General features: G+C 45.7%; 3 protein-coding genes across 7 annotated transcripts in view; 1 reads left to right on the forward strand and 2 right to left on the reverse strand.

Annotated features, from left to right (window-relative positions):
* The window catches only part of MPIG6B (megakaryocyte and platelet inhibitory receptor G6b), a 177,345-nt gene that overhangs the window by 94,990 nt on the left and 59,968 nt on the right, over positions 1 to 22,387 (reverse strand). The gene's annotated exons all lie outside the window — the stretch shown is intronic.
* Positions 749 to 8,716, forward strand: LOC308581196 (uncharacterized protein). Its single transcript, XM_081183723.1, has 3 exons — positions 749 to 903; positions 5,369 to 5,491; positions 7,899 to 8,716. The coding sequence occupies exons 1-3, from the start codon at positions 852 to 854 to the stop codon at positions 8,108 to 8,110; spliced, it is 387 nt and encodes a 128-aa protein (XP_081039849.1). The 5' UTR covers positions 749 to 851; the 3' UTR covers positions 8,111 to 8,716.
* CLIC1 (chloride intracellular channel 1) overlaps positions 10,149 to 22,387 on the reverse strand; it is a 35,611-nt gene continuing 23,372 nt past the window's right edge. For 2 of the 4 annotated variants that reach the window (XM_081183509.1, XM_081183510.1), the window contains exons 2-6: positions 15,956 to 16,065; positions 15,679 to 15,804; positions 14,492 to 14,598; positions 12,830 to 13,011; positions 10,150 to 10,438 (exon numbers count right to left, since the gene is read on the reverse strand). In XM_081183509.1, coding sequence (XP_081039635.1) covers positions 10,277 to 10,438; positions 12,830 to 13,011; positions 14,492 to 14,598; positions 15,679 to 15,804; positions 15,956 to 16,065 — 687 coding nt within the window. In that variant the 3' untranslated portion in view covers positions 10,150 to 10,276. Of the gene's footprint in view, positions 10,439 to 12,829; positions 13,012 to 14,491; positions 14,599 to 15,678; positions 15,805 to 15,955; positions 16,066 to 21,147; positions 21,235 to 22,064; positions 22,116 to 22,387 lie in introns of those variants that run through there. The other 2 variants (XM_081183508.1, XM_081183507.1) reach the window with 2 other exon arrangements.

Consider the following 22,387-nt stretch of genomic DNA (forward strand, 5'->3'; position numbering starts at 1 on the left):
CTTTTTCCTGCCAAGGAACCGCCTTCAAAATGCTCCAGGGTCTTCTGAGATGTGGGCTCCTCCCAGCAGCCTGTTTATTCAGCATCCATCATAATTTACTTGTGCAGTGGTTACACTACGTAAATCCCTGTGTATACTGTTTTAGACCAGAGTATTTAAAAGACTGGACGCGGGTGGCGCTGTGGGTTAAACCACAGAGCCTAGGGCTTGCCGATCAGAAGGTCGGCGGTTCGAATCCCCGCGACGGGGTGAGCTCCTGTTGCTCGGTCTCTGCTCCTGCCAACCTAGCAGTTCGAGAGCATGTCAAAGTGCAAGTAGATAAATAGGTACCACTCCGGCGGGAAGGTAAACGGCATTTCTGTGTGCTGCTCAGGATTCCTGCATTTCAGGGGGTTGGACTAGATGACCCTTGGTTCCCTTCCAGCTCTTAAAATTCTATGATTCTATTATTCAAGGGCCTTCTTGATAGAAACACTCTGGATGGCTTCAAGAGGATGGCTGAACACTTACTTGTTACTTCTGAGTTATTTACTTCTTCCTATTTATTTGCCGGTGAACACGCATAGGATTTCACTTTTAAAATTTTAACAGAAACAAGCTAACCTAAAAAGGGAGCAGGCTGTTTTTCAAGCAGAGCGTTCGCCATTACGAAGGAAACTCTGAGGAAATGGGAGTTTCCAAGGAAGCCTCCTCAATTTCTGCCTTCCCAGCCTCTTCTAAGCCCGGATGTTAAATTAATGTTAATCACATGAAGAAGGCTGCTCATTAGTGGGGTGGAAAACTTTAAAAGGGACCCTGTGCCTAGCCCAGTCAGGCAGTGCAAGAGCCAGAGGGACAGGATAAGGCCAAAGATGAAGGCCGTGTTTTTGGTCAGCTGCGCAACCCTCCTTCTCCTTCCATCAGGTAAGTGGAAGTTAACTGGCAGGCCTCACCCAATCCTATAGCCTCTTACTTCTGAGTAGCAGTAGGGGACTCCGTTCACATTTAAAGGTGGCTCCACCTTAATCCACACTTCCCAAAACAATTTGTAAACCAAATCAAAGCCACCCTTCAAAATTTGGGCCTTTCTGAATTTTGCAATGCACTTTTCCAGCACAGTAATATGTTCAAAAATGCACATTATCCGGGGGGATGGGGTGGGGGGATTTGCTTTTAAATGCATATATTTGTGAAAATAGCATGCAAAGAAAGGGAAAGGGACTTGTGAAAATGTGTACATTGGGCAAAAAAAAATCATACACGTACATTAGGATAATTTTGTTCCGAGATGCTGAAGGATTTTCATGGAAATCACAAAGCGACATTGAGACCTGGGGAACTTAAAGCCTGGAAGGATGAGAAATAAACTGAAAAGGAGAGGTTTGCCCTTCCCTGATTCCCCCAAACAAGCGTGGGATTGTACTGTGAGCAACTAATTTGGAGCAGAAGACCCGGTACACCCTGGGGTTTTAGGATAGCTGAATGCAAATATAAAGAAAATACTTGGGAATGCATTCCTGACAACATACGGATGGATTGATGTTTCAGGCTGACTGAGCTGAAAAAGAATTATTCTCTTTACGCTTGGCTAGCTGATAACTTTTGTGATGGTTCCCTGATTGCTTCACTGAATGTTCATGTGTTGTGGGTTGTATATAATTTTTGTTGTCTACTGGTTTCGCTCTTAGGTTTGCTGTAACCCAGTGTATAAGTGTACGTGCACAAGTTTTTATTGATTCTTTGCCTGGTTTTTTTAAAACTATATATATGGAAAGTCTTGATAAACTGTTCACTTTAACAAAAAAAGTTTTGTTTTATTTTATACTGGTTCAGCTCCTGTGGCGTTAACAGGAGCCTGACAGGCAGAAATGTACAGTGGTACCTCAGGTTACATACGCTTCAGGTTACACATTCCACTAACCCAGAAATAGTGCTTCAGGTTAAGAACTTTGCTTCTTGATGAGAACAGAAATCGTGCTCCGGTGCTGTGGCGGCAGCAGGAGGCCCCATTAGCTAAAGTGGTGCTTCAGGTTAAGAACAGTTTCAGGTTAAGTACGGACCTCCGGAACGAATTAAGTACTTAACCTGAGGTACCACTGTAGTCAGTAAAGTTTTCCCAGGCATGAAGCTAAAGGAATGGGATAAGTTTAAAAGCTGGAACAGAGTGGAAAAGCGGGAAGCCTAGCAGAGATATATATGTGGGGATGAAGAATGCCTGATTGGCATTTGGGATCACGGAGGGCTGTGCTTGGAACTGTGGACCTCCTCAGCCATAAGGCAAAAACAGTGCAAAAATAACAACTGTTTGTACACGATGCCGTCAACATTACGCTCTAAGAAAGCGGGCAGATCCCTGCCCCAAGGAGCTTACAATCAAGTTGGCACAAGGGAGGCCATAACAGAAGGAAAGGGGCAGAGCCATAGCTCAGAGAATGAAATTCTGCCTTTCATGCAGAAGGCCAAACCCTCCAAATGTCCCGATTTTCTAGGGACAGCCCTGGATTTACAGAAGCCGCCCTGGTTTCTGATTTTATCCTGGAATGTCCCGCTTTTCCTTAGGACGGCCTGATTCATCAGAGAAATGTTGGAGGATATGGAGTTATGTGACCCGCTGAGCCAAGGAAATAAGTACAATGGTACCTCGGGTTACATGCGCTTCAGGTTACATACACTTCAGGTTACACACTCCGCTAACCCAGAAATAGTACCTCAGGTTAAGAACTTTGCTTCAGGATGAGAACAGAAATTGTGCTCCCATGGCGCGGCAGCAGCAGGAGACCCCATTAGCTAAAGTGGTGCTTCAGGTTAAGAACAGTTTCAGGTTAAGAACGGACCTCCGGAACGAATTAAGTACTTAACCCGAGGTACCACTGTAATGGAATAGGATGTCCCTATTTTCACCAGGGAATTGTTGGAGAGTATGGTAGGTCCCAAGTTCTGTCCTCAAAGGGAGACTACAGTGTGAAACAGATGAATTGCAATTCATCAAGAAGTTCTGAATGAAAATAATTGGGTGTTTATCCAATACAGGATGTCTGTTTCCATCGCCACTGCTTTGTGAATGATGATCGCTGCAATTGCGTTTGCGTTTTAAATGCAATTCTCACAGTCTGCTTTCCTGCATTTCCATTTTCTTCCAGCCTCACTCCTACCCATTCTCTCTCTCTCTCTCTTTGCACTCATGTGTATGCAATACATACCTGTCAATTTAGGTATAACATTCCACACAGCTGATGAAGTGGACCCCAATGCACGCCACAATAAATGCGTTCGTCCTCAAGATGCCACAAAATAATTGGGCAGCTCCCTCAGCAATGCACTGCAGGGCCAAGGGGGCCTTGGCCCGGGATTGTTGGCCTGAGAATTTAAGGGTGTCTCCTATACTTGTATAAGGGACACGGGTGGCGCTGTGGGTTAAACCACAGAGCCTAGGACTCGCCGATCAGAAGGTCGGTGGTTCGAATCCCCGCAAAGGGGTGAGCTCCCGTTGTTCGGTCCCTGCTCCTGCCAACCTAGCAGTTCGAAAGCACCTCAAAATGCAAGTAGATAAATAGGTACCACTCTGGCAGGAAGGTAAATGGCATTTCCGTGCACTGCTCTGGTTCGCCAGAAGCGGCTTAGTCATGCTGGCCACATGACCCGGAAGCTGTACGCCGGCTCCCTTGGCCAATAAAGCGAGATGAGTGCCGCAACCCCAGAGTCGGCCACTACAGGACCTAATGGTCAGGGGTCCCCTTACCTTTACCTTTACCTTTACCTATACCCGTTCTCTTGTTTGCCTATAAAATGTGAGCTGGTGGTATAGGATTTCAGCTGATGCACTTTCTCCCAGTGCTGCAGTTAAGAGGGGGAAGGACTTTGGGAGAAGGAAGAAAGGATTTGGGGTCCCTACCCAGGACACTCCAAAGTTGAAGGCTGCTAGGCTGTGATCCTTCTGCAACAAGGCTCTTTTCATTGAGTTATCGAAGTAAGATGTTCTGGAATAAAGCAACAGCTGTTCAGCATAATAAGGGAGTTCCTTTACAGCGAGAAGCATCTGGCAGAGCTGGAGGAGGCCTGCTTGCCCACGGGGAAATAATCATATCCTGAGATTAATGGGATTTGGAGGAATATGTTTCCCCCTTGTGGAAGTAAGGAGGACTAACAGCAGCTGTGTTGTGGTAACCCGATTACTGCTGTCATGCATAGTCAAACTATGCCCGAGTTGCATGCATTCAATTGAATCGTCATAAACTGTGCCACGTGGGTCAATATCCAAACCCAATATTTTATTCAAGTTGGCACCCCTGAAAAAGTGGGTTCTTATAGATATATCTATTAAATTTTCTGTTTTACAATTTAGAATTCTCACTTAAACATCCTTAAAATATCGATGACTTCCCTTCCTCTCTTTCCATGGTTCATTTTGCATATCATAAATCTCTGCATATGTTACAAAAACGAAACCATTCAGTATTCCATCATTGCATCCATCAAAACTTATTTACCTTATTGGTTTTATCTTAATGCTGCCAACATTTTCAGGTGTACACAATTTCCCCCTGTATATTAAATAAACATTTTCCAGTCTCCTCTAAATGTATGTTCTTCTTGTTCTCTAATTCTTTATGTTAAGTCTGCAAGTTGCGCATATTCCGTCAGCTTAAGTTGCCATTCTTCTTTAGTTGGGACCTCACTCATTTTCCATTTTGGGGCTGACAAAACATGGGCCGCAGTTGTAGCATATAAACTTATGCCAAGTTTTGCCTGACTGAGACGCATGGGAGCTGTAGTCCAAAATACATGGAAGCTCGAACTCACTTGACCCTGACATTAAGAGTTTCATGCTCAACCGACGGAGTTATCCCTGTTTCATTGAGTTGTGAAATTGCTTTGTGATACAGTGGTACCTTGGGCTTAAGAACTTAATTTGTTCCGGAGGTCCGTTCTTAACCTGAAACCGTTCTTAACCTGAGGTACCACTTTAGCTAATGGGGCCTCCCGCTGCTGCCGCACAATTTCTGTTCTCTTCCTGAGGTAAAGTTCTTAACCTGAGGTACTATTTCTGGGTTAGCGGAGTCTGTAACCTGAAGCGTCTGTAACCTGAAGCACCTGTAACACAAGTTACCACTGTACTTCATAAGAGGCAGTTCATAAATGAAATAAGTTTTTTAGTATTATTGGCTACCATTTTTTCTATGCCTGGAATATTTGGCCTCCGGATACTGTTGGACTCCAATTCCCATCAGCCCCAGGCAGCTTGGGCAATGGGCAGGAGTAACAGGAGTTGTAGTCCAACAGCTGCAGGAGGCAAGAAGTTGCCCATCCCTGGTCCGCACCACTGTGCCAACTAAGAGCTATGATTTTCAGCACTTTGTGCCTTAAGGCCACCTTTGTTCTTTGCCTTCAGGATCCGCCTTGCGATGCTACACCTGCCTGTTCCCTACCATCTCCCCGCTGGACTGCCTGAAGTTCCCCACACCGTGCGGCCCGTCTCAGAGATGCCTCACGTCCGTCATCAGAGGGCACAGAGGTTCTGCTGCCAGATTTCTAGCGATCGCTTTGTCCAATAGTTTTGACGTATTGATCCTGCTTTTGTCAAGGCCAGAGGAAGAAAGCCTGGGAACGCGGGAGGAAGAGAGGAGGGAATGTTTTCAGAGATGGACAGGGAACAGCTACCCCTCTCTCTAGAAGCAAACTCAAAATATTTAGTGCTAATAGAAATGGGAGACAAAAACAGGCCCAGTAAGAAACAAAGGGGAAAGCACCCACACACTGGGGGAAGCTGGATTTTATTTTGTTTTATTATTTCTTAGATTTATGTACCACCTTTGAAGGAAGTGGTTTGTCCACTGGGCTTGTCCATTATGCTCAGGAGTATAATGGTACCTTGGATCCCGACTGCCTTGGTACTCGGACGTTTTGGCTCCTGAATGACGCAAACCCGGAAGTGAGTGTTCCGGTTTGCAAACGTTCTTTGGAACCCGAACGTCCGACGGGGCTTCCGATTGGTTGCAGGAGCTTCCTGCAGCCAATCAGAAGCCGTGCTTTGGTTTTCGAATGTTTTGGAAGTCGGACGGACTTCTGGAACGGATTCCGTTCGACTTCCAAGGTACAACTCTAATGGACTTCTGTCAGTTGGGAAGAGGAAAAGAGCAGAATGAATGCTGTTCTCCATCCTCTCCCCTGTTCGCTTAAAATATTGCAGTGGAGAGTGTGGCCGGCTGGCACCCTGAGCTGAGGTTTCAGGGTGAGGCTACGCTGCCACATTTTATTACAGATCCCACTCCTCTTAGGTTCCAAAGCCAGCTTCTCTGTTGTTTACGCTGGAAGCAGATCCAGCCCTTTCTTTTAGTCAAAGCGTAGTAACGAGCAAAGGAGGGTTTTCAGTTTTCCAACGTCAGAAAACATAGAACCAAGTCTATCAAACATGACCCAACGTTTCCTGTTTGGGTGTATCTCCCATCAGTGTAGCGGCAAGATTGCTGGGCCAGGGCCTGGGAGTCAAGGGTTCAAATGCCCATTCAGCCAATGAAGCTGGCTGGGGAAATGGGGGCCAGTCGCTCTCTCTCAGCCTCCGCTACCTCACAGGGTTATTGAGAGGATGAAATGGGAAAGGGGAAGAACTCTGCACACCACTTTTTACTCCCTGCAGGAAAGGTGGGTTATAAATGCAGTACTGTTAATAGGTAAACAGTGTTTCCGTGCACTCTGGCTTCTGTCATGGTGTCCCGTCGCACCAGAAGTGATTTAGTCCTGCAGGCCACGTGACCCAGAAAGCTGTCTGTGGACAAATGCCGGCTCCCTCGGCCTGAAAGCAAGATGAGTTCTTCAACCCCATAGTTGCCTTTGACTGGACTTAACCGTCCAGGGGTCCTTTACCTTTTTTTACTGTTAATAACAATTCCTGTTTGCAGTTGGTATACTCTTGCTGCTCCAGAAAAGGGAAAACAGCACCCAAAGTTATCATGCAGAATGTTCCAGGTTCAAATCCCTGGCATCTCCAGTTTGGGGTTGGGAATTTCCCTGTGTGAATCCCTGGAGAATCGCTGCCACTGTAGACAATATTGAGCAAGATGGATCCAAGGATCTGACTCGGTATAACTCAGCTTCCTGAGATGGCATCTTCCTTTCCTCACGCAACGTGGCCCAGACCATGGACTGCTTGAAAATTGTGGAGATTCCTGGTGGAACACAGAGTACCGTATTTTTCGATCTATAAGACGCACTCAACCATAGGACGCACCTTGTTTTAGAGGGGGAGAAGAAGAAAAAAAGATTCTCCCCCTCTCTGCTCAGCACCCCTTCAGCGAAGCAGCAGGAGAAACGGAGCCCCTTCCATTTCTCCTCCCGCTATGCTGAAGGGGTGCTTCGCAGCTCTCCCTCTCTGCTGAAGCCAGGAGAATTTTGCTCTCCCGGCTCCAGCAAAAGGAACCTGAAGCCTTTGGAGTGCAGCGCAATGTCCCGCTGCGCTCCCAAGGCTTCAGGTGGCTATCCATGAAGACTGGAGAGTGAGAGGGGTCGGTGTGTACCAACCCCTCTCGCTCTCCAGGCTTCAGCGAAAGCAACGCGAAGCCAAGGGGCGGGGAGGCAGCGCTCCCTCTGCGCTTCGGAGGCTTCGCATTGCTATCGCTGAAGCCAAGGAGCCTGCATTCGCTCCATAGGACGCACACACATTTCCCCTTAATTTTTGGAGGGAAAAGTGCGCCCTATAGAGCGAAAAATACGGTCATTTTCCTGCAATTGTAATGTACTGGAGGGTTTCGAATCGTAATTTTATAGACTCCCCATAGAGCGACTGAACGAAGCTCACAGGCCACAGTTGGGAAACGCCTGATTTCAGACGTTCACTTTCCAAGTCTATGAAAAGGAAGAAATGGGTGCATGTGGGATTCCCCCTGATCTTCTGTTTACTCTCATCCCTGATCTCTTTTCCTTAGGTGCCCTGGAACTGGTTATCTATGAGAAGACCTGTGGGGATTCTTCGATGTGTGGGGCCCACGGCACCCGATCCATGCTGGGAACCAACTTCACCTTTTATTCTTCCTGCTGCGACACCGACCTGTGCAACTCAGCTGCTAGGGGGCCGAGCCTTTTCTGGGGACAAGCCGCACTGATCCCCCTGTCAATCATCCTGGTCAACCTCCAATGAGAGCCAGCCCCCAAAGCAGTCATGCCCCAGGGTATGAGACGACTCAGGTCCAGTCACCTCATATTGCTGCTTTCTCTCGGCCCCCGATAACCAAAATGCTCTAAGTAACAATGTTCCTGGTTTCACGTCGCTTTTTTCATCTCTTTCTTTGGGTTATCTTCTTAACCGCAATTTGCGCACGGAAATTTATTTTAAACCACCCCCCTCCCCATAATGTACACACAACTGTTTCAAAGACGTATAAGATACCACAGTTGGCTTTACATTAGAAAGAAGAGGGGGGAAATTTGGTAGGATGGTAGAAACAGAGGGACACAAGCCTCTCCTCATTCTTTGCCTTTTCTATGCTTTCAAAATTCAGAGTGTAAGCTGCTTGGGGCAGAGCCCTGTTTGTTTGCTGAAGCCTTCCTTACCACATGATTTGGATTAATTCCCATGGGAGCTGAATGATAGAATTGTAGAGTCCAACCCCCTACGAGGGAGGAATCTCAACTAAAGCATCCAAATCTAAACCGCTTTGATGTCGTCGTCCCCTTACAATCAAGTGGTATATATAAGCTTTATGGAATAAATAAAATGAATGAAAATAAAATAAATGAAATGAAATGAGTACGTCTAGCTACATCTGGGGGGCAGAAGGCTGGGAAAAGGTGGTACTTTGGATGCACCGCGTACCACGGGTAGGTAACAGCAACAACCACCTTGAACTGTGGAATTTCCTACAAGATTTGGGAGACAGTGACCTGGTTTCCTACCCCCACCAATTAGCAAGGGGAAGGAATCCTTCAGAAAGCGAGCTAAACCTTTAAAAAAAAAAACCATTGGAAGTTTTCGAGGGCACTTTGTTAAGGATTATTTAGTTATAGAATGCCCTGACTAAAAAGTGGGGTTTGCTGTTTTAATGTTATTTTAGGCATCATCTAGCTAGGGCGCAGGGACGTGGGTGGCGCTGTGGGTTAAACCACAGAGCCTAGGACTTGCTGATCAGAAGGTTGGCGGTTTGAATCCCTGCGACGGGGTGAGCTCCCGTTGCTCAGTCCCTGCTCCTGCCAACCTAGCAGTTCGAAAGCACACCAGTGCAAGTAGATAAATAGGTACTGCTCCGGCGGGAAGGTAAACGGCGTTTCTGTGCACTGCTCTGGTTCGTCAGAAGTGGCTTAGTCATGCTGGCCACATGACCCGGAAGCTGTACGCCGGCTCCCTCGGCCAATAAAGTGAGATGAGCGCCGTAACCCCAGAGTCGGTCACGACTGGACCTAATGGTCAGGGGTCCCTTCACCTTTAGCTAGGGGGCATTATTCCCAATGCCGCACAGCACGTGGCTACGAACAGCCAAGGAAGGATTGGCGCAAGAGATTGACAAAAGTTTCATCATTGCATGCACCCACCCACCCACCCTCCCAAGGACCATTCTCCCCATGTCCCCTGTGGGGGGTGTCTCCTAACAACTCTCACCACCCCTAAAAAGCAACAGCTCCCAGGATTCTTTGGGACTGTTTAAACTGGTACAATCCTGCTTTAAGTGTATAGTGCAGCCCAGTTGGGCATCTAACACTAATACTCATGTGGCAGTTAGTGGCTGGTGTTACACTGATAAAATCTGAGATACCGCTGATGTTTCTAGTCACCTGACCAGAAGCAGCCAACCAGAGTTCTTTCAGCCACCAGCAGCAGGACCAATCGGTGGGGTCCCTCAAAACTCATGGAAGGACCCCAGCATTCTAACCCAGTCAGTCTCCTTAGTTAGCCAATCAGAACATTTCACCGCCGCTCCTCAAATATTTAATAAGATTCCTATGGTATCGCCCTCAAATCTCTCCATTTTGCATAACTACCCAATTAAGATTCCTCAATGCTACAGAATCAGCCAAATATTTCAGTACCCATTCATTGGTTCCCCACTATTTTCAGGAGTGAGGAGGCAGGGAAAGCACTCGGGCTTAATATTTTTACAAATGTGTACTTTTATTTTATTCTTGTTCTTACTGAAATTCAAATCATGTCCCCCCCTCCCAGAAAATAAGTCATTCTCCCTCCTTCCTCCCCCCTTCCCCTCCGCCAAACGTAAGTACATACATAAAAATACCCTTCAATGGGCCCAACCCCAGACCCCAATATCCCTGCCACGGAAACCCTACGTCCCTTTTTCCAACTCTCAGAAGTTTGTTATTTCAAAGCTTTGGCAACCAGCTCATAAGCTAGCTCAATCTCTTCGTCGTCTGGGCAGGTGCTGGCAAACTCCTCACGGGCGTAAGCATTCTTGAGATAGCGGTGGATGCCTTGGAATGCCTCAGGGATGGTAAAGTTGCGGTACTTCTTGCACACCACCTGTTGAGACGGAGAGATCAAACATCATTTCGGCAACATGGCGTATGAACGAATGAGGCGAGCATGCGTTCTGAGATTCCACACAAGAAGGAATTTGGTAATAGGTGCAGAACTTAGAATTCAGTAAAATCAAAGCATTCTGCCTGCTTGTGTGATTCAAAACAGGACAGATAACATCTCACACAATACACAATACAGTGGTACCTCGGGTTACATACGCTTCAGGTTACAGACGCTTCAGGTTACAGACTCCGTTAACCCAGAAATAGTACCTCGGGTTAAGTACTTTGCTTCAGGATGAGAACAGAAATCGTGCTCCAGTGGCGCAGCGGCAGTAGGAGGCCCCATTAGCTAAAGTGGTACCTCAGGTTAAGAACAGTTTCAGGTTAAGAACGGACCTCTGGAACGAATTAAGTACTTAACCCGAGGTACGACTGTACCCCTGTCCAAGCATTCTTGTTGCCGTGTTTATTAACACAGAAGGGACACAGCCAATGAGACTGGCTGCACTCCACATTTAAACCTGTATCATACCACTGTAAAAAGTCATGTCTTCCCCCAAGGAATCCTAGGAACTGCTGTTTGTTAAGGGTGCCGAGAATCATAATAATATATAATAATTATTTACTATTTATACCCCGCCCATCTGGCTGGGCTTCCCCAGCCACTCTGGGCGGCTTCCAACAAAATATTAAAATACAGTAATGCATCAAATATTAAAAGCTTCCCTAAACAGGGCTGCCTTCAGATGTCTTCTAAAAGTCTGGTAGTTGTTGTTCTCTTTGACATCTGGTGGGAGGGCGCCACTACCGAGAAGGCCCTCTGCCTGGTTCCCTGTAACTTGGCTCCTCACAGTGAGGGAACCGCCAGAAGGCCCTCGGCACTGGACCTCAGTGTCCAGGCAGAACGATGGGGGTGGAGATGCTCCTTCAGATATACAGTGGTACCTCAGGTTACATACGCTTCAGGTTACAGACTCCGCAAACCCAGAAATAGTGCTTCAGGTTAAGAACTTTGCTTCAGGATAAGAACAGAAATCGTGCCCCTGGCGGCGCAGCAGCAGCAGGAGGCCCCATTAGCTAAAGTGGTGCTTCAGGTTAAGAACAGTTTCAGGTTAAGTACAGACCCCCGGAACGAATTAAGTATTTAACCTGAGGTACCACTGTACTGGACCGAATCATGAAACAATCCCTGTTCCCCTCACAGAGCTACAGTTCCCAGGGCAGTTTTTAGCCATCAATGCCTCTGGGAACTGTAGATCTGCTAAGGTAATAAGGGTCTCCCTACATACAACACTCAGCAACCATAACAAACTGCTTTGAATGTGTAGTGCAGCTGGGGCCATTGTGGCTGAAGATAATTTTTCTTTTCCCCCTGTAGCTCGATTTCAAGAAAGACCAGTGATTCAATTAAGCTCAAACCTCAGCCAACAGATTTCATAGAATCATAGAGTTGGAAGAGACCACAAGGGCCATCGAGTCCAACCCCCTGCCAAGCAGGAAACACCATCAGAGCACTCCTGACATATGGTTGTCAAGCCTCTGCTTAAAGACCTCCAAAGTAGGAGACTCCACCACACTCCTTGGCAGCAAATTCCACTGTCGAACAGCTCTTACTGTCAGGAAGTTCTTCCTAATGTTTAGGTGGAATCTTCTTTCTTGTAGCTTGGATCCATTGCTCCGTGTCCGCTTCTCTGGAGCAGCAGAAAACAACCTTTCTCCCTCCTCTATGTGACATCCTTTTATATATTTGAACATGGCTATCATATCACCCCTTAACCTCCTCTTCTCCAGGCTAAACATGCCCAGCTCCCTTAGCCGTTCCTCATAAGGCATCGTTTCCAGGCCTTTGACCATTTTGGTTGCCCTCCTCTGGACACGTTCCACACTTATGTTGTGATAAGTTACCATATTTTTCACTCTATAAGACACACTTTTCCCCTCCTAAAAAGTAAGGGGTGCGTCTTATGGAGCGAATACGCAGCTATCGCACAGCGATCCCTCTTGCTGTTCTGGCTTCAGCAAAAGCAACGCAAAGCCTCTTCAACAACATTTGATTCAAAATATTTTTTTTTCTTGTTTTCCTTCTCTAAAAACTAGGTGCAACCTAAGGGCGAAAAATAAGGTATTTAGATCTTGAAGTAGCCATCTACCCAGATACTTAACAGGAGAATCTTTCCACAGAGATGCCTTTTTTTTTGCCATTTTGTCCTTAGAAGAATGATTTAAATTAAAACCCAGCCATGAAAAGATCTGGGAATCTGAAGTCCCAATTTAGCTTGCTGCACTGGGGAAAGCCCTCTTAACTCCCAGATTCCATCCAATCCTCCTGGCCTTACGGGAGTTGGGGGTGGAGTGGGGCTGGAGGAGGAGCAAAAGAAGAGGTTTTCACCTTGACGATGTGAAGCTTGGGCAGAAGATTGCAGTCGGCCAATGTGAGCTCATCCCCATCGAGGAATTTGCGGCGGGACTGACCCTCGTCCTCAGCACTATTCTCGTCCACCTCCTCCGGCAGCGGCGTTGTCAAATAAACATCCAGGACCTTCAATGCTTTCAGCAAACCTTTCTCGAGATCTAAGAAATACGGGGGGGATGGGCAGGGGGAGAGGGGGGAGGAATGAATGGAACCATTGAAAAGCCAAGGAGTGACGAGGGAAAACATCAGGAAGGGTTCAAGTAGCATCTAAGCTGGAAAGGGAGCCATTGGGATTTGAGGCAAGAGGGAGAGGCAGAGGGAGCCAATGGCATCCAAGAAAAAAAGAATGACAGAGCCAATGAGATCAAGGAATTAAGGCACCATCTGCATTTCAGGCAGTGTCCTACCACTTTAAATGGTCATGATCCCCCCAAGGAATTATGGGAGATGTAGTTTGTTAAGGGTGCTGAGAGTCACCCTATTCCCCTCACAGGTCTACAATTCCCAGATTGGTTTAACGATTGATCCCTCTTTTCAAGGAACTTTGGGAATCATAGCACTGGAGGAGAAAAAAGGTCTCGGCACCCTTTTCTTCTTCTTCCAAGAACCTTGGAAGGGGAAGGAGGGAAGTCGTTGAATGTATGGGTATAATGCAGGGTGGATTTGATTTAAATCAAATCGATTTAAATCACAATTCAAATCACTAGACAGTAAGACTTGATTTAAATCATATTTTTTTACAGAAAGACATTTTTGCTGGTATAATCTTAATATTTACAACCAGATGAAGGTTTCATTTTTGGAATAATAAATTTTCAGAGTAGTTTTTACAGTTATATAAAAAATTACTGATTTGGTTATACTATTAGGAATGCATAGACAGGTCATTATGAAATCATTGTGAGGTTTAATAAGTTATATATTTGGACAACTTTTCTGCTGTACTTTATTGGAAGGAGAAAAAATAATCATTTCCTTAATAACAATTTATTTAACTGAAACAATTACATTATAGCATATGTATCCATGTTTGTTAACTGATGTGGTTAAACAATTAAAAAACAACAACTTAAGATTGAGTTTTAGCACACATGAAAAACTTAAAACAAATCCTTATTTCCTGATGAATAGCCTTTGGACTATAATGTAGCTTAAATAGAAAACTATCTTTAGAAAGATTTTTCCTCCAAAAGCATTTTATTTTAAAAATCCTATTTAATAAAAAAATCCATTTTTTTAAAAAAAATGGGTTTTTTGTTTATTTTTTTTTAAAAATCATTGATTTTTATACACCTTAGTATAATGAAAGATGTTAATGTGGAAATGTAAAAACTAGAAATTTTAATAAAAATTATGAAAAATAGGGGGGGGGGTTCCTCAGCACCCTTAAAAAGCTATAGCTCCCAGGATTCATACGCAATTACCTAGATGAATCCTGCCCAATTAAAACGAAGATGCAAGCAAGCAGCAACTGAAGCCCATGGAGGAAAGAGGCCAGTGACAACGAAAGGCTATCCTAGTCAGTTCACTGAGAGGCCTGGGAAAGAAGGGGCCAAAAGAATTGAAAAAGACCAATCTGAGAATCAAAACACTTGGGAAGAGGCCGCCCAGTGAGGATTTGGGGGCCAAGACACTCACTGGAGTTCTGCCCCGGGTTCGAGTTCTTGATATAGGCAGAGAACTTGGCAAAGACGTCAAGGCCAGCTGTGTTGGACTCGGGGTTACGGGCAGCCAACTTGGGGTACCTGTGGGAGAGAAGGCAGATTTATCATCAAGCGTGAAGTGGCCTCGCTTAGTGGCGTCACCCGCAACTCCTCCTAGAGAGCCAGCAACCCCCTTTCCCTAACCAGCTCCCCTAGATCCACAAAAATTATTGAAAAGCATTGAAAGTGCTCAATAAATGGAGGTTCTGCCCCCTGCCCCCCAGCAGAAGCCTGCCCCCTTGAGGGGGCGATCTCTAAAAAATGCTCATAATAATAATACTAATAATAGTTTATTTCTACCCTGCCCATCTGGCTGGGTTTCCACAGCCATTCTGGGTGGCTTCCAACAAAAGATTAAAAATACATTAAAACATCAGTCATTAAAAACGTCCCTTAAAAGGGCTACCTTCAGATGTCTTCTAAAAGTCAGATACAGTGGTACCTCGGGTTAAGTACTTAATTCGTTCTGGAGGTCCATTCTGAACCTGAAACTGTTCTTAACCTGAAGCACCACTTTAGCTAATGGGGCCTCCTGCTGCTGCCGCGCCGCCGCCACATGATTTCTGTTCTCATCCTGAAGCAAAGTTCTTAACCCGAGGTACTATTTCTGGGCTAGCGGAGTCTGTAACCTGGAGCGTATGTAACCTGAGGTACCTCGGGTTACAGATGCTTCAGGTTACAGACGCTTCAGGTTACAGACTCTGCTATCCCAGAAATAGTACCTCGGGTTAAGAACTTTGCTTCAGGATGAGAACAGAAATCGTGCAGCAGTGGCAGCAGGAGGCCCCATTAGCTAAAGTGGTACCTCAAGTTAAGAACGGTTTCAGGTTAAGAACGGACCTGCAGAACGAATTAAGTTCTTAACCCGAGATACCACTGTGGTTGTTTATTTCCTTGACATCTGGTGGGAGGGCATTCCACAGGGCAGGTACCACCACCGAGAAAGCCCTCAGCCTGGTTCCCTGTAACCTCACATCTCGCAGTGAGGAAACTGCCAGAAGGCCCTCAGAGCTGGGCCTCAGTGTCTGGGCTGGACGATGGGGGTGGAGATGCTCCTTCAGGTATACAATAATAATCCTTGGTATGCCCATGATCAGCTCAATTGCCTCATATAATTCTTACTTGGGAGGGCAAAGGACCTCCTCAAGGAACTCTTCAATCTTGTTAGTGTCTGTGTGAACCTCAGTCCCATACATCAGGAACGGGAGCTGACCTCCGGGGCATAGTTTCTGCACCGTCTCGGTCCTCCTACAAGGAAGAGAAGAAGAAGAAGAACATATTAAGAGTGCTTGTAACTGCGAGAAGGACCCCGGAGCGAAGATAAGCGATGCTGGCCGGACGGGGAGATGCACGTGCGAGTCCGTAGCAAAAGGGTGTCCCTGCAGCAATTTCTACCCACCTCTTGGTGTCCACCGTGGTGACGTTGAAGGTCACGCCCTTGAGCCAAAGGACCATGAAGAGTCGCTGGGAGAAGGGGCAGTTCCCGATTTTGGCTCCATCGCTGCCGGCCTGAGGAAATGAAACCAAAACATTGAGATCTAAGCCTCAATCTAACTCTGCCATTCTATAATTCAATGACTAGACCCGCCTTTAGCCCAATCCAGCTCGTCTTATGTACATCATCATCATCATGTGTTAAGTTGTGGGTGAACATATCAGACGACACAGCGATTCTTCAAACAGCTCTTGTTTATTCACAGGCCAGAACAGAACAGAACTGAGGGGTTCAGCCAGCCTGCTTATATAGAGCTCCACTACAACGCAACAGTAACAACTTTCTGTAACTATCCAATAGCCGAACGCCACTTTCAATCCCTTATTTGCATATGTGGACCTGAGTGAAAACTATCTACAGTATCCCCCTGCTGGCCCAGGGTGAAAACTTCAGTACATAACAATCATCATCATTTATACCCCGCCCATCTGGCTGGGTTTCCCCAGCCACTCTGCTAGCTAACCCCACAGCCTTGGGATGGTACCCGAAACGTAGCTTAAGTAATTCTGGAAACGTAGCTAAAGTAATTCCTGCTGCAAGCCAGTGTTTGATAGACAGATAAAACTTTATTCGCATTAGCCAATGGCCATAGCAACAGTAAAACATTACAGTATACGCAGAAAAGGAACTTTGATTTAAGAGCACAATTTAAAGTCCTGAATCAGCCGTCAGTTAGTGGCCGCCCTTATTCTGATTGCCCCTGCTATGAACCTAGCAACCTTTGCTGTTATCTGATAGGACAATTTTGATTTGATAGGAGAAAGGACATTGTGGCAGTGGTTGAGCGCCCTGGGATGGTTAGTATGAGTGGGGTTTTTTACGAGAGTCAGAATCACGGCACTTTTACCAGTGACTTGGCCTTCAGGAAGCCACAAAAGCATGTAGGAAAGGGCTGAGACTGACTTGCAACTTAAAATTCCCAGGTATCAAAAAATGTTATTTATGTATGCCACTACTGCGGCCCGTGTTTTGCTAGCCCAGAAACTGGAAAACGAGCGAGGTCCCAACCAAAGAAGAGTGGCAACTTAAGCCAACAGAATATGCGCAGCTTGCAGGCTTAACATATAGAATAAGAGAACAAGAAGGACATACGTTTAGAGAAGATTGGAAAACGTTTATTGAATGTATGGGAAATAACGATGTACAGATGAAAACGCTGGCAGCATGAAGACAAATTGAACAGTGTAAATAAGTTCTGATGGATGTAATAATGGAATGCTGAATGGTATAGTTTTTGTAAAATATGCAGGGATTTATGATATGTAAAATGAGCCATGGAAAGAGAAGAAGGGAAGTCACTGATGTCTTAAGGATGTAGAAATGAGTACTTTAAATTGTAAAACTGAAAACTTAATAAAAATGAGAGAGTTTTAACCACTAGAGGGAGAGAGTGGCATACGAAAGGTCACAATACCTTCTGCCACAGTGAAATATAGTATTGGGCTCTTTGTACTTACAAAAGTCACAGCCACCCAAACCTTTTTTTTAAAAAAAAAGAAAAAAACAGAGTCGCCCTGTTCCGAAGTGGCTGTAAATCACAGCGCTGGTGATCAGTGGGCATGCTTTCCGCAGGTTTCGGTCTCCCCTGCAGGCTGGGAGCTCCTGCTGAACCTTGATCTCTGTTTAGCTTGCCACACAGGAGTCGCTAACTAAGCAGGTTTATCAACCGGGTTCTATACAAGTTCCTGGGAGGGCTCCGAGCACAAGCCTGCAGCAGGATATCTCCTAGTCCAAAATGAGGAAAGACACAGGGGGATCCAAGCGGCCAAACAGCTCTGAAGGGGGCGCCACGCTAAAGGAGGCAGCCTTAATGGCGCTGCTTTTATTATCTTTTACTATACCTGCGTTTGATGATGTACTGTAGATGCAATGTGCTCTCCTATAATGAGCTTTAAAAAATATTGAAATATTGTTGTTTAGTCGTGTCCGATTCTTCGTGACCCCATGGACCAGAGCACACCAGGCACTCCTGTCTTCCACTGCCTCCCGCAGTTTGGTCAAACTCATGCTGGTAGCTGCAAGAACACTGTCCAACCATCTCATCCTCTGTCGTCCCCTTCTCCTTGTGCCCTCCATCTTTCCCAACATCAGGGTCCTTTCCAGGGAGTCTTCTCTTCTCATGAGGTGGCCAAAGTATTGGAGCCTCAGCTTCACGATCTGTCCTTCCAGTGAGCACTCAGGGCTGATTTCCTTCAGAATGGATAGGTTTGATCTTCTTGCAGTCCATGGGACTCTCAAGAGTCTCCTCCAGCACCATAATTCAAAAGCATCAATTCTTTGGCGATTAGCCTTCTTTATGGTCCAGCTCTCACTTCCATACATCACTACTGGGAAAACCATAGCTTTAACTATACAGGCCTTTGTTCCCAAAAGACCAGAGGCTTTTTTGCTTGGTTTGATGGGAAAGGAAATTAAGATAAAGGACCAAAGATTATTCATGTATGCCACAGCTGCGGCAAGGACTTTGTTGGCCCCAAACTGGAAATCACAAGAAGTTCCTACCATTGCGGAGTGGCAGTCGAAAATGATAGACGACATGGAACTAGCCAAACGGACGGGAAGGATTTGGGATGGGGACGACCAGAGATTCCAGGATAATTGAAGTAAATTTACTGAGTATTTAAAAGACAGTTGTAAAAACTTAAAAACACTAGTATTTAAAAGACAGTTGTAAAAACTTAAAAGCACTAGCAGGACTGAAGTAACTTCTACAAAGTAAAATAAATAAGATGAGAGGATAAAATACGCGAAAGAATGTGACAAGGGATACCAACTGAAGGGAAGGAAGGAAGTCATAGCTTGGCAGAGCAAAATGGTTTATATGTTGATGTATGTATGAAATGTATGGAAAGAAAGATTATGTAAAGAAAACAATAAAAAATTATTGGGGGGGGGGAATAGATGCAATGTGCGACCCAGCCAGAATGGCCAAACTTGGGGCAAGCCAGCACCTCAGGGGACAGTGGGCTGCATAGACAGCAGGGATCTCTTATCAACAGTTGCCAAAGGGAAGAAGATCTCTTGCTCTAGTAACCCATACAGTCAGGGAGGAGATTAGATGAATCAGCTTCCATGGAGGAGTACGGCCACCAACCGTTGCCATGGGAACAGATGGGCTTCCCCAAACATCCTCCAGAGAAAGTTGAGTTGTCGCCAGCTTAACACGGTGCAGCCAGTTCCTACTTCGACTACTCAGCAATGGTTACCCCTCAGTCACCGCCAGCCTGGCAGGCACAAGGGACAAGAAGTTGCTATAGAAATGCCCAAACAGAAAGGCGTGTGGAGCCAGACATCAATCAAAATGGCCGCCAGACTTAAGAGCTGCTCCGCAATGTCAGTCGGCTGTTTGTTTGGTTTTTTTGGCAATTCACTATTCCCGTGCAGACAAAAACAAAACGAAAAACCCACATCTAAAATTCTTCGGAAACCTGACTCAGGTCGCAGAATACATTGTGCTGACGTAACCCTCTCCATTTTTCGACTGTCACTGTGCAAGATATACTCAGGGTAGCAAAAATAATATATAATATAATATAATATAATATAATATAATATAATATAATATAATATAATATAATATAATATTATAATATAATATAATATAATATAATATAATATAATATAATATAATAAGGCAGCTCCTGCACCTTTCATATTTGTACAGAAGAGGGAACCCCAGTGCAACCTGATATGCAAGCTAAACAGGGCTTTTAAGCAAGTACTAATAAGTTTGCTTGAACTTAAATAATTAGATTTATATCCTGTCCTTCTTCGCAAAGGAGCCCTAGGTGGCAAACACATCCTTGATAAAACAAAACGATTTTAAAGAAAACAAAAACGTATTCAAAAACCCAAAAAGTATCTAAAAAGATTTTTTTAAAAAAAATTAAACCCAATAAATATTATAAAATTAGATTTAAAAGAAACACACCCAAAAAACTATTAAATCAGCAACAGGGAACTTGTGGTCCTTTAGGTAGTGTCAGGACTCCAACAGCCATCAGCCCCAGCTAGAACTGTCAATGGCAAGAGTGAGGGCTGTTGAGAGTTATAGTCCAGCAATATCAGTTTTCCCCATCCCTGTAATTAAACTCAACAGACCGCAATTTCGACGGGCATCCCAGCTGCATAAGAAGTTCCCATGGCAAGAAGAATCTGGCAATCTAGAGAAGAAGAAGAAAAACCTTTCTCCTTTTTTTAACTTCCTAAATTTCCAAACAGAAAATTAGTAATTTTAAAAGGCCGCAAGCGCTTTCCCCAGAATATTTTGCATACCATATGTACCATACATTTTAAACCACCTTCCAAGAATCTTGGGAACTGTAGTTTATTGAGACTGCTGGGAATCATAGCTCCGTGGCGGAGTAAACTACACCTCCCAGGATTCTTTGCAGGGAAGCCATGACTGTGCAAAGTTCTATAAATATATGCAGCCAGTAGCCCCACCAACGTTTCCACCCTAAATAATCCCCAGTGCCTTTTCCTAACCACTTTCTGCCATCGTGATTAATTGTTCTCATGGCAACTCTGCCCTTTCCTTTCTTCCAGGGACTAGCAGGTTTAAGTTTTTTTTAAAAAAAAAAAAAAAACAAGAAACCATGACTCTCCTGTTGCTAAATCGGGCGCAGAAACAAAACCGCAAACCCTTACATGGGGAAAAAAAAAGAGAGAGAGGCCCTTCCCTGGAAAAAGATCAAGCAAGAATGAGCCATAAAAGTGATAAGTCGACTAGCTTCTGGAGAAAACATGCACACAAGGATGGAGGGTGGAGATGAAGTCACATGATTTCCCGGTGGCTTGGGGCGGCCAGCCTAGTCAGATCTGGAGGAGACAAGAGGGAGTTCCCAGGCTGACATCATTCTGAGACTTAGAAGGGGTTTTTTTAAAAAAAAAAATACTAAGGAGATGTTCATTTCAGCCTTTGAACGGCAGCCAGGAAATTCCACTATGGGCTGTCAGAAGTTACTCAGCCACCCAACGCCCCCTTATCTCCACCTAATACATTCCGCTCTAGGAGAAGCCACGCTTCATCCATTGCCAAGTAACCCAGGCCACAGATATTCAACCCCAATTATGCCAGGAGGGGAGAACCTCACCGTCACTGGTCCTGCTGAAACGCACCCTGGAACTCTGATAAGGAATCCTGCTTGTCTGGATGGAGGGCACATAAGGAGGGATGTGTGAGCACATGTAGAAACTAGCCTGCCCTACGTATGACAATTTTGCATTTGTCGCCCTCCTCACTTTTGCTCTGCTATATGGCCCTCAAAGGCTGCCTGGGAGGGACTGTGGCCCTCAAGGTGGAGAAGGTTGCCCACCCTGAATTAGGTCCTACTCCACTTGGGACATGGGTGGCACTGTGGCGTAAACCACTGAGCCTTGGGCTTGCCAGTTGGAAGGTTGGCGGTTCGAATCCCCGTGACGGGGTGAGCTCCCATTGCTCGGTCCCTGCTCCTGCCCACCTAGCAGTTCAAAAGCACACCAGTGCAAGTAGATAAATAGGTACCGCTCCGGTGGGAAGGTGAACGGCATTTCCGTGCGCTGCTCTGGTTCGCCAGAAGCGGCTTAGTCCTGCTGGCCACATGACCCGGAAAAACTGTCTGCGGACAAACGTCGGCTTCCTCAGCCAGTAAAGCGAGATGAGCGCCGCAACCCCAGAGTCGTCCATGACTGGACTTAACAGTCAGGGGTCCTTTACCTTTTTTTGAACCACTTCTCTTAGGAGAACCCAGGAATCCCAACCCTTAATTTAACTTGCCAAATGCTACTCCCCTGGCCAGCACTTAGTGTAGCTGAGGAGTGGTTGGCAACCATGCTAAGGATGGGACTCCTACCCTCAAAGTGGGATACCCAGCCACTCTCTCTATTCTAATCCCCTAAAAATGGCAGCTGAGGAGACGTCTTCATCACTACGGCTTGTTCCCTTTCACGAATTCCTTCCAACCTTCAAATCCACTTGATCCCTCAAGCTCCTTTGAACCTGCAAAGCCAGCCCAGACCGTCAAACACCCACCAATGAGACTGCCAGGTCCGTAATCTGAAAAGGCATCTCCTTCAGGGTGGAACCCTCTTCAGGCCCAAGGGCCACCGGGCAACTTTTAGGGGGCCACATCAGAAGGGGGCGGGGCCAAGGGCAAAAGTGGGTGGAGCAACAGATATGAATTTTTCCTTCCTCACAGAAGGCTGGTTTCAACAAATTCCTTCCTCCATTCAGGCAAGGAAGAGGCATGAATAGAGTTCAGGGGCCTATTCCAGCCAGCGATGACACCAGCATTTCTAAGGAAATGACATTTTGAGGGGCTAAATATAGGCAGAGGGAACCGGGGATCGCTATTT

The sequence above is a fragment of the Podarcis bocagei genome, assembly GCF_964188305.1.
Source record: "Podarcis bocagei genome assembly, chromosome: 2".
Taxonomy (NCBI): Eukaryota; Metazoa; Chordata; class Lepidosauria; order Squamata; family Lacertidae; genus Podarcis; species Podarcis bocagei.

Excerpts from the sequence above, each read along its gene's own strand:
- LOC308581196 (XM_081183723.1), top strand. The coding sequence starts at position 852 with ATGAAGGCCGTGTTTTTGGTCAGCTGCGCAACCCTCCTTCTCCTTCCA. Across the intron at positions 904-5,368 it reads CCTCCTTCTCCTTCCATCAG|GATCCGCCTTGCGATGCTAC; the intron begins GTAAGTGGAAGT and ends CTTTGCCTTCAG. Across the intron at positions 5,492-7,898 it reads CGTCATCAGAGGGCACAGAG|GTGCCCTGGAACTGGTTATC; the intron begins GTTCTGCTGCCA and ends TCTTTTCCTTAG.